Source organism: Sciurus carolinensis, chromosome 4, assembly GCF_902686445.1.
Source record: "Sciurus carolinensis chromosome 4, mSciCar1.2, whole genome shotgun sequence".
Classification (NCBI taxonomy): Eukaryota; Metazoa; Chordata; class Mammalia; order Rodentia; family Sciuridae; genus Sciurus; species Sciurus carolinensis.
The window spans coordinates 47186700-47200832 of record NC_062216.1 but is presented as its reverse complement, the minus strand read 5'-3'; the positions used below and the strand labels follow the sequence as shown (position 1 = coordinate 47200832).

Genomic DNA, 14133 nt, shown 5'->3' with positions numbered 1-14133 from the left:
GAAGGAAACCTCTGGAGACAAACTCAGCAAGCCTATACCTGGGATTAAGTACTTCAAGTGACACTTTAGCAATGCAGAAATTAAATCAATTGAAATTCCCTTTGAGGATCATTTAGTATAAGCATTTGCAAAGTATTAGTAATATACAAACTGGGAAAAGGCAAGTAGCTTACTCAAACTAGGTGTCCTTCTCTCACACAGGCAATAGCTCTGTGTTAAGTTGAGCCCATGAGTGACATGGCTGTCAGTCACTCCTTGTGATGATGCACTTATTTCCAGGAACAGAAAGTACCTCCCTACCAATCCAAAACAGGCACTTACTACCCAAACTGAAATGAAAATAAACTATTAAGGAAATACATACTGCCTTATTACATCTTTTTATTTCATTTCAGTAGGGTGGGATAAAAACAAACCTTTGGAACACTTAGAAATACACACACCCCTACCTATCAATACATATGCACATGCACATATTTCTAGTATTCTATATTAAATACTTATGCATTTTGAACTGCACTAAGTGAATGGTTTGAAACAGCTTCTATAATAGTAAGTCCTTTCAGGGTGATAATTGCATGGATTAAGATAATTTCAAGAAAGAAAATTATCTAAGTAACATACTTTGAAGGATCCTTATTTTTTTGGAAAATAAAGCAGAAGTCATAAGATTACATAATCCATTTCCTTTTAAAACTTAGTATGCAAGGCAAAATTCCAGGTTACAAGCCTAGAGTAATCCATACCCATCATTAAAGGCTGGTACACACATTAGTTCTCCAAAGCTCAGTTTTACTAAGGTCAGCTCCTGCAAAACTTGGCTTTTGTCCTAAGTTTTACCATGCTATACCACAGGAAAAATAAAATACTGTGCAAATCAAAATGCCACAAAAACCTTGAATAGAAAAAAAGGGCATAGGAAATAATTCTTAAACACACACACACACACGCGCACAAAAAATCCTGTTGCTTTTATTTTAGTTACTACTGACAGAAAAAAAGAAAATCAAGAAATAAAATATTAAGTTCCCATATCAAAAACCAATAAAAAATTAAAAAATGGCAGATACTGGCTAAAGGTATAAACTATTTCCAGCCTCCCCTATGTCTAAATTAAAAAAGAAATACCATTCAATCTGTCAAGTTCAGTATTTTTGTTTTGTTTTGGTGTTGTTGAGGGTTGAACCCAGGGTTCATTTAAGATATGCAAGTGCTCTATCACTGAGCTACATCTCCAGTCCCTAACAAGTTCAGTTTTGTGCCAAAAAGTATAGGAAAAAAATAACACTATCCGCCAGGCGCTGTGGCACACATCTATAATCCAGTGACTTGGAAGGCTGAGGTAGGAGGAATGACCTCGAGTTCAAAGTCAGCCTCAGCAACTTAGTGAGGCCCTGTCTCTAAATAAATACAAAAAGGCCTGGGGATGTGACTCAATGGTTGAGTGACCCTGTGTTCAATTCCTGATACCAAAATAAAATAAAACAATACTATCTATCTTCTAAATGAATTAAGGAATTATTTTCTTTAAAAACAGCTTGGGACTCTAAGCCCCCTTACAGGTGTGCACATACTAATGGTCAAAATTTAATTCAAATACATCACTTAGTTTCTTACAAACACATTAAGATGCTCACCTTGTTGCTATCCCCATCTTGCGCACACATGCTGGCAGGAAGGGGTGTGAGGCTCATTCAACCCATGTATGACCTCGGACTAGTCACTGAACTCCCTTGCATCTCAGCTGCCCCTCACTAGAGAAGAGGCACTGCTTTTCCAGGTTGCCTTTGCAAAGTTCTGGATTCTCCCTTTTACAAATGCACAAGCATTACACAAAATTCCTTTTCCGTGCTATATAGTTTGGAAAAGAGAGTTGTGTGAGCACTGGATCTCTTATGAGGTCATTATTTCTCCAGATTCAGGAGTTAAAGATGAATTCAGGATTTCAGCATCTTCTATCTATTCTGTCACTCCAGTGTGACAAAAGGCACAGCATAGCTGTAGGGCAGTTCGGAGCATGGGTCACAGGCCATTTCACCTCTAAAGTCTCTTCCTCCCTGGTTTCCTAAGTGCTGGGAGCCTGGGAAATGCTAGAACCTCAGGGTGTGGAAAACTTTTGTCCCCTAAACATCCTTTAGAGACTCCTGCAAGAGGAGGAAGGCGCCTTTCTGACAAGCTTCAGGAAGCGACCTCTAGTCCTCTCCACAGGACACTCAAAGGTGGGGCAGGGCAAAGAACAAAATGTGGATGGGAGGTGTCAAAGCCATCTGAGGACTCAGCTTCACTGACCTCAGCCTTCAATTAGCTTTTGATTTTTTCTCCAGGTGGGGGAGGGGTGCAGACATGAAAAGGCCACCAAGTCGAGGTAAGCTAAGTCTAGCAGCAGCGGAACAAAAACCTAGGGTGAGGGATGAAGAGACTGATTTCCACTGGGTTGGCTTGACCTCAGCAAGGAATAAGAGTTTACTGGTGGAGTCCAAGAATTGGGCTTCCTATATTCAAACATTTTCAATGATACCTGGCAAAAATATTTTTCCCTTAGAAATATGCTTTTAAAATATTTTCACTGAAGAAAACATTATTCAGTACAGTATACAGAGGGTAACTTTCAGAAAATGTTATCTTGGAACCCTTTCCCCCAAATGGTAATTTAGTCAGAGGCTGCTTGTGTCTCTACTCAATAGGTTCCAGAGATGGGAGGCAAAAAATTTCGTCATTCCCAGGTCTCAACATTACAGCTCTTTGCCTATGAGCCCAAGCCACCCAATACTGCAAAGTAATTGAAAGACTATGAGTCCTTTTAGAAAAGTCTGGCTATTGCTTGTGAAGATATATAAAAAACCAATACAGGCTAAATATGCAGGACTTTCTTCCTGTCTGCCATTAATTACAATGGCCAGGAAGAAATATCTAGTGAAACAATGGTTAAGACAGAGTAGACCTAATTAAAAGACCCTGGCAGGAGTCCCTAATCATTATTGATCATGATAATCCTTAACAATAACTCAAGGTCCCACCTAAGGAAAAAGTGCTGACAGACAGGAAGAACCCCTCTTAGCTGGGAATATTACCCCTTTTACACTAACTGAATCTCTGACTACAAGTAGTACACCCTTAACCACAATTTCAGTTATCACCAACTGAGACTTGAAAATATTAAATGGAAAATTCCAGAAATAAACGACTCAGTCTTCAAAATCTTTTATTAGAGTATATTATTATTATTGTCCTATTTTATTATTATTATTATTGTTCATCTCTTACTGTGCCTAATTTATAAATGAAACTTTATCATAAACATGTATTCATAGAAAAAAAATAGAGTTAACAACTTTGGGGCCTATCCATGATTTCCGGCATCCACTGGGGGGTCTTGATATTTTATTCCCCAAGGACAAATGGGGGCTGCTGTCATTTGAGGTTGAAAGAAAACGCCACAGATGCACTATTCATTTTTTTTTTTTTTTTTTTTTTTTTTTTTTTTTTTTGTGGTACTGGGGATCGAACTCAGGGCCTTGTGCTTGCGAGCTGAGCTACCAGCTCTACCAGCTGAGCTATCTCCCCAGCCCACAGATGCACTAGTCATAGCAGCAACCTATATCTATAAAACATATTTTAGGCCTATAGCATTGTCTCTCCTAAATCAAGAAGAATGCTCAGGTCTGTATTCTTCTATATGCAATAGTCACAGAATCAGAAAACAGACAACTGATAAAGTCTGTTTCAGAAAAGCATAGTCCTGGAAAAGAGGAACTGGAGACTGTGCTTTTTAGGGTACAATAGATGGGATCACTTCATAGTTGGCTATTGTAACTTGACCTTGACCATTATAAAGAAGGAGCGTGTCTTTTATGTTTTGAATGCTCTATAGATTATTCCTTTGCATTATAGCCTCAAAACATCAACAGTTTTAGGGGCAATTCTGTTAAAAATGAACATTCGGAGACACAGAGGTACAACTGAGTTCAGAGATTAAAGCATCCTTCTCTCTCCCACTGGACCCCAATTCATGTCACTGTAATCACTGGACTGTGCAAACATTAAAAATTAAAATCTCATTTCTCTCTGAGTCTATTTTACAATCTCTAGAACAGGCTTGGCCTGATGTGAGTCTGTATGCAGTCACACCATGGGGCCAGGTTTTGCTATGATGTTCTAAATCTTTGAGAATTCAGTCTACTGATTTGGTAATATCCAGGGAGGAAGGGGAAACATCTGAAGTTATTTTTACTTTTGCAGGTCTTCTGGCTATACAGGGTGAATAGCAGGGTGGATCAAGTATTGTCTGGAGCTCTTCAGGATCCTTTTTTTTTTTTTTTTTTTGCATGGCCTCATTTCCGACTTCCTGTTGCTAGGAAGGAGAGTTAAGCTTGAGAAACTCGTGTTTACAATACTGGACCATCCTGTCTAGAACAAGGCCCTCTTCAAAAAAGTCCAATTTGCTCCACTCACTGTACTTTAGATGCCCCCATTCTTTGGACCAAATCACCCTTCCTCGAATATTTTCAAATTGCATATTTACCCGCCCTAAGTCATAAAAATACCACTCTCATTTAAACATTGCATCATGGCTTAAAATCTCCATGGGGACACCCAGGGAAACCTAAGCACTTATTTTTGTATTTGAAACCACTTCTTGGAATCTCACCAAACCTCTGATTGGAAGGCATCTCACTGGGACCTCCCATATTCCCTTTGAGCCTCATACTATATCTATGAATAAGAGTTTAAGTACTATATATATTTTACAACTCACATCATGGTAATAGCTTAGTTAAATAAAACATGTTTCCATTAATCTGGTATATCTTCCAGAAGAACCCAAATACCTCTTTTAATGTAAAAATGCTCTTCAACTTTGTTTGGTCTTTGTTATTTGAACTATAATACAGAATACCAAAGAAAGACTTTAGGTTTAAGGACAAACTGAATATCAACTTTGCTCCAGAATCATAGGAAGATCTTTTGATAGGTCCAGTACATTAAAATTTGAAACATAGCTTTCAATTAGTGATAATTGCCTAACTTGTTTAATCTTTTCACTCTTCGATGAATAAGCGTCGTTTCTCATAAGATCTATAATTAGGAAGCTACAATAAACGTCACCAAAACCACTTTTCTCATCTACTCTAGAGAAAGAGTTAAGTTGGAGTCTACTTATTCTGATTTTGTGAAATCAGACAAGTCAGTCCCCCTTCTTGAGCTTCTAAACCTGTTTACTGTAAGGAGTCATCCTACTTGAATTGAAATAAAATCAGTTTTTGTCAAAAGCAAACTTTGAAAAACACATGAGAAGAAAAGGTCTGTCAGCTGTGCTTCAGTCTGAACTCTGAACAGTAGTGCTAATGAAAAAGTATGTATTCAGGCTTGAGTCTCACTGTAAATCTGACACATCACAATACAAGTGAATACATGCAATCACCAACATTTCCTCAGAAAATATCTCTAAATAAATTCTGAACCTACATCTGCTAAACATTTGACACTCCTTCCTCAGTTTTTTAGTTCTTCTGGGAAGGGGGGGCTGCTGCCTTCTAGGGCACCCTTCTGACCATCTGCTGCAATCTGCATGCCAAGATGGCACTGGGTCCCTCGTTAATTCCACACTTATGGTCTGCGAATTATCTCAGCTGAGGACCAGCTGCAGCCCAGATGGATTCTGACTTGGTCAACCACTTCGAGTTGCTGATAGATTTACATGCCCCACGCTGCAATCTGTTGGGCTATTACTTTCTTTCATCCCTTCAGCAAACAAAATTTTGGAGGAAAAAATTGTAATTTGAGGTTTGATATTTGGCCTTCTCAAGAGCTGTCATTTTTTTTTTTTCTATCCAAATGCGTCATATGTGTCATCTTCACGAATCCTTTGTAATGGATGGTTGTGCGACGGCTGCATTCCTCTAAATTGCCAGCAACCGCTTGAAACAACCCTCTGAGTCTTGAAAATGGATTCAATGCTGACCAATGTATGGCGCAAAGGAGCAAGACCTGGAATGGGGGAGAGGGTGGTGGGGCAATTTTTCCGCTCCAAAAGGCATTAGGCAGGAGTTTCCGTCTACAGTCATTAACATAAATTGGGAATTTGCACAAAGTTAGTGCCAGACACCGTGCAAATCACTTTACTTGTATTAGATCACTTGATTCTCACAACTTCCCCCAGGTCAATGCAATTATTACCCAGGTGTTGCTGATGGAGGAGGCACAGCAGAGTCCTGTTATTTCTCAAATTCTCCCAGCCAGCAAGCTGCAGACCTGGATTGCCATCCCACCAGACTCCACTGACTGTGCGCTGGAAGGACCCGCCAACAAGCAGAAAATTATACGCGGCAGGGTGGGTTTACTGTGGCCAGGGTGTAACTCTTTCTCAAAGATCAAAGGCTCAGCCCCTCAACATTGGAGGTGGGGACAGGGACAGAGTGGGACAGGGTTCCAAGAGGCCTTCGTCTTGTGGAAAAAAAAAAAAAAAAAAAAAGTCGGATCGGGAGGCGTGCTTCCTTCCTGTCTCCAGCCCGGGGGCTAGCTCCGCGGGCTCCTCGTCGGGCGCCAAGGGCGTGGGCATCTCGTGGGGGCATTTCCGACCGCCCAGCACACGGCAAAAAAAAAAAAAAAAAAAAAAAAAAAAAAGCGCAACCTTATCCAACAGGAACCCCCACATGCGCGCCCCAAGGCTGGTCAAAGAGCGTCAACACTCTTCCGGCACCGGCAGCCACCAAACCCAGACTTTCCTGGTCCAGTTTGGTTAATTCTAATCGTTTAAAATATGTGAACAAAAAAAGGTTTGAAATTAAAACATTGGGGAGGGGGTGGAATATGCACTCAAGCACATCTCCAATGCCATTAAAGCCTGCAGCGTCCCTTAAGTAAACTCTGGGGGAGTCTACGCTGATTTTGGACGTGTACGATTAAGGGCAGCAAGCGCCGACCCCAAAACGATTCCCAGAGTTAAGAAAAGTAGAAAGGGGGTCCCGCCACTCCTGTGGAGTCAGAGGCCAACGCCTGGGATTTAGGGTGGGAGTAGAAGAACCACCCGGCCCTAGTCTCCCACCCGACCCTGGCAGGCCAGGAGCGGGCAGTCGTCTGAGTCCACTCTGGCTCACGTCCGCGGTCCCCAGGCGATGCATGGCTGAAGGTCATCACCCGAATTTCAAACCTCCCTCCCCTGACTCCGACCTCTACTTTTCTCACATACACACACCCTCCACTCCCAAGAAACACGAGCTACTCCTTAGCAAACGTTTCAAAAGCACAGAACGACAGACATCGACTTGTCAAGGCGGGGTGACATTTCCTCCGCGAAGGGTACCCTTAGCAGTTGAGTCCCTGGCAAGGCACAAGTCTAGCTTACGTGTTAGGATCATGGTGTCCGGCTTCTCTCTGCACATCAAGTGCGGCAGAGCGCGGCAGGCGCGCAGAGGGTAAATCGAGGCAGCACCAGGCAGGTCGGCTCCGGGGCCGGGGCTGACCGCGGCACCGGGACACGCGCCCTGGCAATCCTCAGCGCATCCTTGTCCGCCGGTCCTTGCCTCTAGACAGGACCCTAGAAAGAACGCGGGGTTTTCTAGAGTTCGAAAAGGGAGAGATCTTAAGGAGCACAGCGGGAAGCCCGGGAGCGGTCGCTCCTGCTGCAGGGAAGCGCTGCCATCTCCAGTAATTAGAGAGAGGCGCCCTCGCTCAGGCAGCTGGAGCGCACTGCCTACTCTGCGCCCCGCAAGCTTCGCCCGCCTGCTGGGCCCGCCCCGAGGGGAGGGACGAGACCTGGCAGCACCGCCTTCCCCGCGCTTGCGGGGGTCCGGAGCCGCAGCCCCGGGGGTTCTTCAGCCCCGCCCCACACGCAGGCTCCACCCCACCCCTCTCCTCCACGCCACCAAGATCTCCGGCCGCAGCCTCAGGCTGTCCTGGCCCCACCCCTCGAGGTCCCGCCCCCACGCCAGATCCCGCCCCGCTCCTCCTCCGCCCGGGACTGGAATGTTTTCTCTCAGCCTCCACGTCTGCAATGGGAAGCGCCTAAAAGTCGCCGGCTACTGGCCTCGGGGGCAAAGGCAAAGGCCATGAGGCATTTACTTGGCGGAGACGTCCGGTCTGGACGCTGGGACACCGTACACTTTCCCTGTTTTTCTGGGTGGTTCTGCCTTTCATTCTGGTGGGCGTCACAAAAACTTGCGGTAATGGAGAGAAAATCGGAGAAGTAGGGATGGACCACTTTCCTTATTTGTAAAATAGGGGAAAAAAGTACCTGTCTTTGGGACATCCTTTATTCCTTGCTATATAATACCCTCGGAGGTACAGAGCGAATGTAGAAAGAAATTAAGCTTTTGCCCAGCTCGTGTTGAGTCTTCCGTGTGCACAGCCATCGCCAATGTTTTTCAGATTGTGGCCTTTGAACTGTAATCCTGCAGAGCTGCTGAACTTTTATAGGTCCAGCCCCAGATTGCAGATTTAGAATCTCTTATGCTGAAACTCTGCATCTATTTCAAACCCTCAAGTGATTCTGAAGCATAGTAGTTTGAAGGTTCCTAATATAAGAAGCCTCATTAAAAACAAAAAATCACAATGGAAGAGAGTCACAGTATAAATTTTTTAAAAATCTAGAAATTTTATAGAATATTACTTTGGAGTAAATTTGATGCTTTCTGCCTGTTATCTCTGGACAAGGAAAACTACTGACCTAAACTCATTCATCTGACAGATATTTAAGAGTATTTGCTATGTGCCAAATGCGGTTTTAGGCTGGTGAGGGGCGGGCGTGTATATAGTGAACAAAAGAGACTAACATCCCTTTCCTCCTGGAGTTTGTTTCCTACTAGGGAAGATAGACAATGACCAAAACAGGCAAGTGAAAAATATATAGTATGTTAGATGAGATATACAAAGTAGGGGAGGGAATATAGGAGTTCAGGATAATATGTTCTTAAATAGGGCTAAATACAAATGGAAGAATCATCTCTCAGTTAAAAATGTATTGATTTTATGGTCATGTATTAATTTATAAACACAAGACTCTCCCCACTCCTGTATTTTCAGTAAAACAAAATAATATAAACACCTATTTAGCAAAGCTAATTAATTTGCATAAACCAGAATTCAGCTCTAGAGAGGATGGGGCTTTTCTATTCAAAAAATACTGTTATTTCCCAGCTTTTACCTACTTGTAGCTGCTGGGTTAGGGTTAGAGTTAGGCTTAGGGTTACAAAGGTAATCCAGGGCATGTCTGCTGAGTTTACAGTGTGGGGGGGCAAGCAACTTTGCTCTACGAAAAAGAGGTAATGTGAGGGTACAGGAAGTGGAGAACTGACCTGGCCCAAGAAAATGGAGCAATCCTCTCAAGTGTGGACACTGGAGAAGCTATCAAAACCTCAGCCTACAGTTGCCAGCAAGCGGGCAGTATGATTCAAGAGCAGGCTGGGAAAATAAGGGCTAAATTTTTCAATTCCCTGCATGACTACGTTAAGGATTTTAAAAATTCTTAAATAGTGCTAAACATTGAGAATCCATTTTAATGCAAGAAAGCATCCCATCATCAACTTTGTATTTTGAAAAGATCACTCAAGCTTCAGTGTAAATTTCAAACTTAAGCACCTCCAGCAGCTGGGGATGTGGCTCAGTGGTACAGCATTTGCCTGCCATATAGGAAGCCCTGGGTTTGATCCCCACATGAAAACGCACACGTGTACACACACACACACACACACACACACACGCCTCTAAAACATACTTATTAAAAATTCAAACCTTAAAAATATAGGTATTTTTAAAGCATCTCTTCCAAAGTATATCAATTCTTAGGACCAGTTCTTAATGTTTACTTTTTACATGAACATTATTGGGTGAAGCTGTATTTTAATTGGGTTTCCAGGAGACTACATCCCTAATACACACCTCCCCACTCAGTATTCATCTTTCCAGAACAAAACATGTTGACCTTTTTGTCTGTTCTGTTCAAATCCCATTCCTTTCTCCTTGATTACTCTGCCTTCTCCAAATCATCTTACTTTTATTCCATCTCTCTGGAAGTTTGCCTAGTGTGGTTTGCTTATAATCTATGATACTAATAACTCCCAAAACATTTTTCTTGAGTGATGTACTGGTTTGCATTTGGCCTTCACTGAATCTTTTTTATTTTCTTTTATTCTTCGGTTATTGACATAGACTGAGACCAGAGCAAAATCCCGATTTTCATAGTTTTAATTCTTCCCTCCATTGTATATAACCAGACATGTTTGAAGGCTGCCACACAATAGTGGTTGAGTAGGACTTTTGGAGCAGGATACTTAACTTTGTGATGAACATGTTATTTAGACTCTGAAAACTTCAGTTTCTTCCTCATTAAAAAAGGAGGTTATAATAGTATGTATCACATGAGGTTTTATGAGTATTGGATAAAATAATGTACATAAGCGCTTAGCATATAATAAGCATTTGATATTAGCTGTTATTATTACACAAGTTTGTCCCTTGGCATTCTTAGATTGGTTCCAGGACCCCCTTCCCAATCCCCCTTGGATATCAAAGACTCTTATATAAAATGGTTTAGTATTTGCATATAACCTATGCACACCATCCTGCAGACTTTAAATCATCTTTGGATTATTTACATACCTCAAGATAAATGGTATGTAAATTGGTGTTGTGCTGGATTATTTAGGGAATAATGACAAGAAAAAAGTCTGCATGTTCAGTATGGATGCAATTTTTCCAAATATTTTCAGCCAATGGTTGGTTTATCTGTGGACCTAGATGCTGCTGATAGAGAGGACTGACTGTGCTATTAAATGGGCACATCAAAATTGAGGAAAAAATTGCTATTTATATTGTATCCAGGAGAAAATTAAAACAACATAAAATAAGACCTTGACTTTAACCTTTGTGAATTTTAGAAGCCTTTACAAACTGGGGGAAGGAAGGAGTGGAAAAGTCATTAAGAGTGGGGACAAACAGTGATGTTTGCCGGATGGAAGAGGGTCCCCAGGCCAGCTCAGGATCCTTCCTCTTTATTTAACCTTCAACTCGTCACCTGAGGTTTCATTTGTCATAAATCGCTGACATTAGACCTAGTGTCCCTGATCTTCATTAACTGAGATTTTGGTATTAAAAAGCTGGACTCGTAAGAGGCAGAAGTTACTTCTTCAGTGTTGCCCATTTCTCCACTCAAGGTCATAGGAAAGCTCTTCAATACACGAGAATAAAAATCCATCACTAGCTACATTATGTTTTATGATGGTTGTTGCCATTGATTATTTGTTCTCAATGGAAGATTTTATTTTAAGCCTTTTTTTTTTTTTTTTTTTAAAGACTTGTACTGTTTGCTTGCTCAGTTTAGACATACACTGTTTAGAGGTTATTCACAGGGGATTCCTGCCCTCTCTATTTGGATTCTTTTCACATTCAACTATAGTATTACCAAAGAAAGAAGAATCACATAGCTAACTCTTAAACTATGTGGCAGAGAGTTGAGTGACAAAGAGGGTGACTCTTAACTCTTTTGAGTTCATGCTCTATTTTAATGATTGAAATGAGGAATTATTGATATGGTTCAAAGTCACATTCTTGCATTTTTTCATATCATAATGTGTTAATAAACAAAACAAAATTTCAGGTGTCTGCAGGCATCCAGGCATGTAAAGCAAGCCACATCGGATGGTGAGAACTCAGAACCCACTACAATGACAGCTGCCAATCAGGCACTTGTTGGCATGTGTAACATAGCAACTCCAATGTACTTGGTTTAAAGATTTTCCAACAGCCCCTATATTACTTTTTTTCCCTTTTTTCTTTCTTTATTATTGTTGTTGTTGTTGTTGTTATTATTATTATTGGCAGGGGAGATGGGATGGTGTTAGGTAACCAACCCAGGGCCTTTCTCTACTACTGAGCTATACTACCCCTATATCCATATTTTTATATCAAAGCTCCCAAGTTTTAGATGCTGGCAAGTAGTTTAAAAAGTCTAAACCCAGTCCAAGTAATTTCAACTTTGGGCTTCATTGATCCCTGGGGCAACTGGTTTAAACCTCTGCTCTAGTGATACGAGCCAAGCCATCTCTTTGGAAATTTCTTTCTCTCCCCTAGGAACTAAAAGACTCCTCTGCACTTGGAAAATGTTGTAATATAATTTGTGTTCAGTGGAACATTATGAAATTACTGGGGGAAATAATTTTGATTTGTAATGCTCAAAGGAAATATGAGAAAGAAAAGAGTTTTGAAAATAATGGTAAACAATATTCAATTAAGGAAAACAATTAAATTTGAAATTGAATGGCTGTCCTTAAAACATTCATTTATTTTTAAGCTTCAGTGACCTTGGTCTGGCTTCTCCTCCCTCCTTACCCTAACTGAAAAGGCTAAAAGGTAGTTAGCATTTTCAGAATTTTTCAAAACCCAAATGCTAGGGGTACAGGATGGAGAAAGAAGCGAGGAAGAGCAAGCTTAGGCAGCAAAATAATAAACTCATTCCCTTTAAATTTTACCTGTAGTAGCTCTTTAGTTCAGTTAGATCTTTATTGACTACAACCTTTGAACATTTAAGTTCAAAACATGTGGAAGGTAAAGTTATTCTCCCTGAGATTTATTTATTTATTTATTTTGTACTGAAGATTGAACCCAGGGCCTTGGGCGTGCTAGGCAAAAGCGGCCACCACTGTGATACATCCCCAGGCCTTTTTAACTCTGAGAGAGTATCTCACTAAATTTCCCAGGCTGGACTTGAACCTATGATCCTCCTGCCTCAGTCTCCAAAGTACATGGGAGTCCAGGCACATGCCACTGTGCTGGGCTTGCAAGGAGATTTTTAATGAGGTTGAAAGAGAGTCTGTATAATAAATATGATATGAATCTACTTTTTGGATAATCATTTAAATCCCAAATAGGAAAGCCTGGCATAATACTTGCATCATTTGATAAATATTTATTAAACTCTAGGAAAGGCAGTGTGTTGGGGGAAACAAAAATGAACATGAAGAGGGAACTTGAAAAGGAAAGTTCTTTGGCAGATAGCAGGACAGATACAGCTCTGCACTGGAGTCCAGTGAAGGGTTTGAACATAGAGTTCTCAATCCAGATTTGAGAAATCAGTGGGCATGCTTTCCTAAGATATTTACCATGTTTTCAGTAGAATTTTCTTTTAAAGTCTGCTTCTCTAAAGGCTTAGGTAGTAGATTCGCTCAAGGCCTCATTGCTAAAAATGTCAGAGAACAGGATCGGTGGCACTCTGTCATGTCCCTACCATACCCACAACTTCCATTTGATCTTTGCCAATGACGATGCCAATTCTTTCATGTGGCCTTTGACTTCACAAAAGTCAAGTGAGTGGAAAGTAAAAAATTGTGATCATTTTTGATTCCAGGAAGACAACTAGGCTGCTTTGCCATTGAGTTAACCAATTTAAAGGGTATGCTTTGATCCTTTTGTCTATTGTGCTATTATCCTTAGTTTTAAGAATTCTTCATGAGCTTGTGGCACATTATTCATTGACAGCTGAAGGTGGATCGTGTTATTTTATAAGTACAAACAATATTTAATCTTTTTTTTTTTTTTTTTGCAGTGCTGGGGATTGAACCTAGGGCCTTGTGCATGGAAGGCAAGCATAATATTTAATCTTTTGTTATTAAAATTTTATGATTATATGATACTCAGTGTAAAGTCCAGAAATTATGGAAAAGTATAAAGGAAAAAATAAAATCTCATAACCAGAATATCAGAAATAATTGATGTATTACATTTGTATGTCTAGGCTTCCCAGTCATATAAAATTTAGATATTATATTTTATAATATTTTATTTCACTTAACATAGCTAATGAACATGATTTATCCTAGTTGCATACTTCATCTTATGGACACATGTGCATTAGTTGATTGATGTTGTACTTTTGTTTTTTCACCATTTTTTTTCCTTTCATGAACATTTTTATGTAAAAAGTTTTCAAAAAATAAGAATGGTAATTTTTTGGCCAGGTGCAGTGGTGTATGCCTGTCATCTCAATGGCTAGGGAGACTGAGGCAGGAGGGTTACAAGTTTGAGGCCAGCCTGGCATTATGGGAGACCCTGTATCAAAAAATAAAAGGTCTGGGGATGTTGCTCAGTGGTAGATCACTCCTGGGTTGAATCTCCAGTTTCTACCCCCTGCCCCCACAAGAA

At 40.8% G+C, this 14133-nt stretch overlaps 1 protein-coding gene across 8 annotated transcripts in view; it reads right to left on the bottom strand.

Moving 5' to 3' along the window:
- Dlc1 (DLC1 Rho GTPase activating protein) overlaps nt 1-14133 on the bottom strand; it is a 378868-nt gene that overhangs the window by 37545 nt on the left and 327190 nt on the right. Inside the window, exon 1 of one of the 8 annotated variants that reach the window (XM_047549294.1) lies at nt 7346-7712. The exons of the other annotated variants lie outside the window; for them this stretch is intronic. Coding sequence (XP_047405250.1) covers nt 7346-7382 — 37 coding nt within the window. The 5' untranslated portion in view covers nt 7383-7712. Of the gene's footprint in view, nt 1-7345; nt 7713-14133 lie in introns of those variants that run through there. 8 annotated transcript variants of the gene reach the window in all.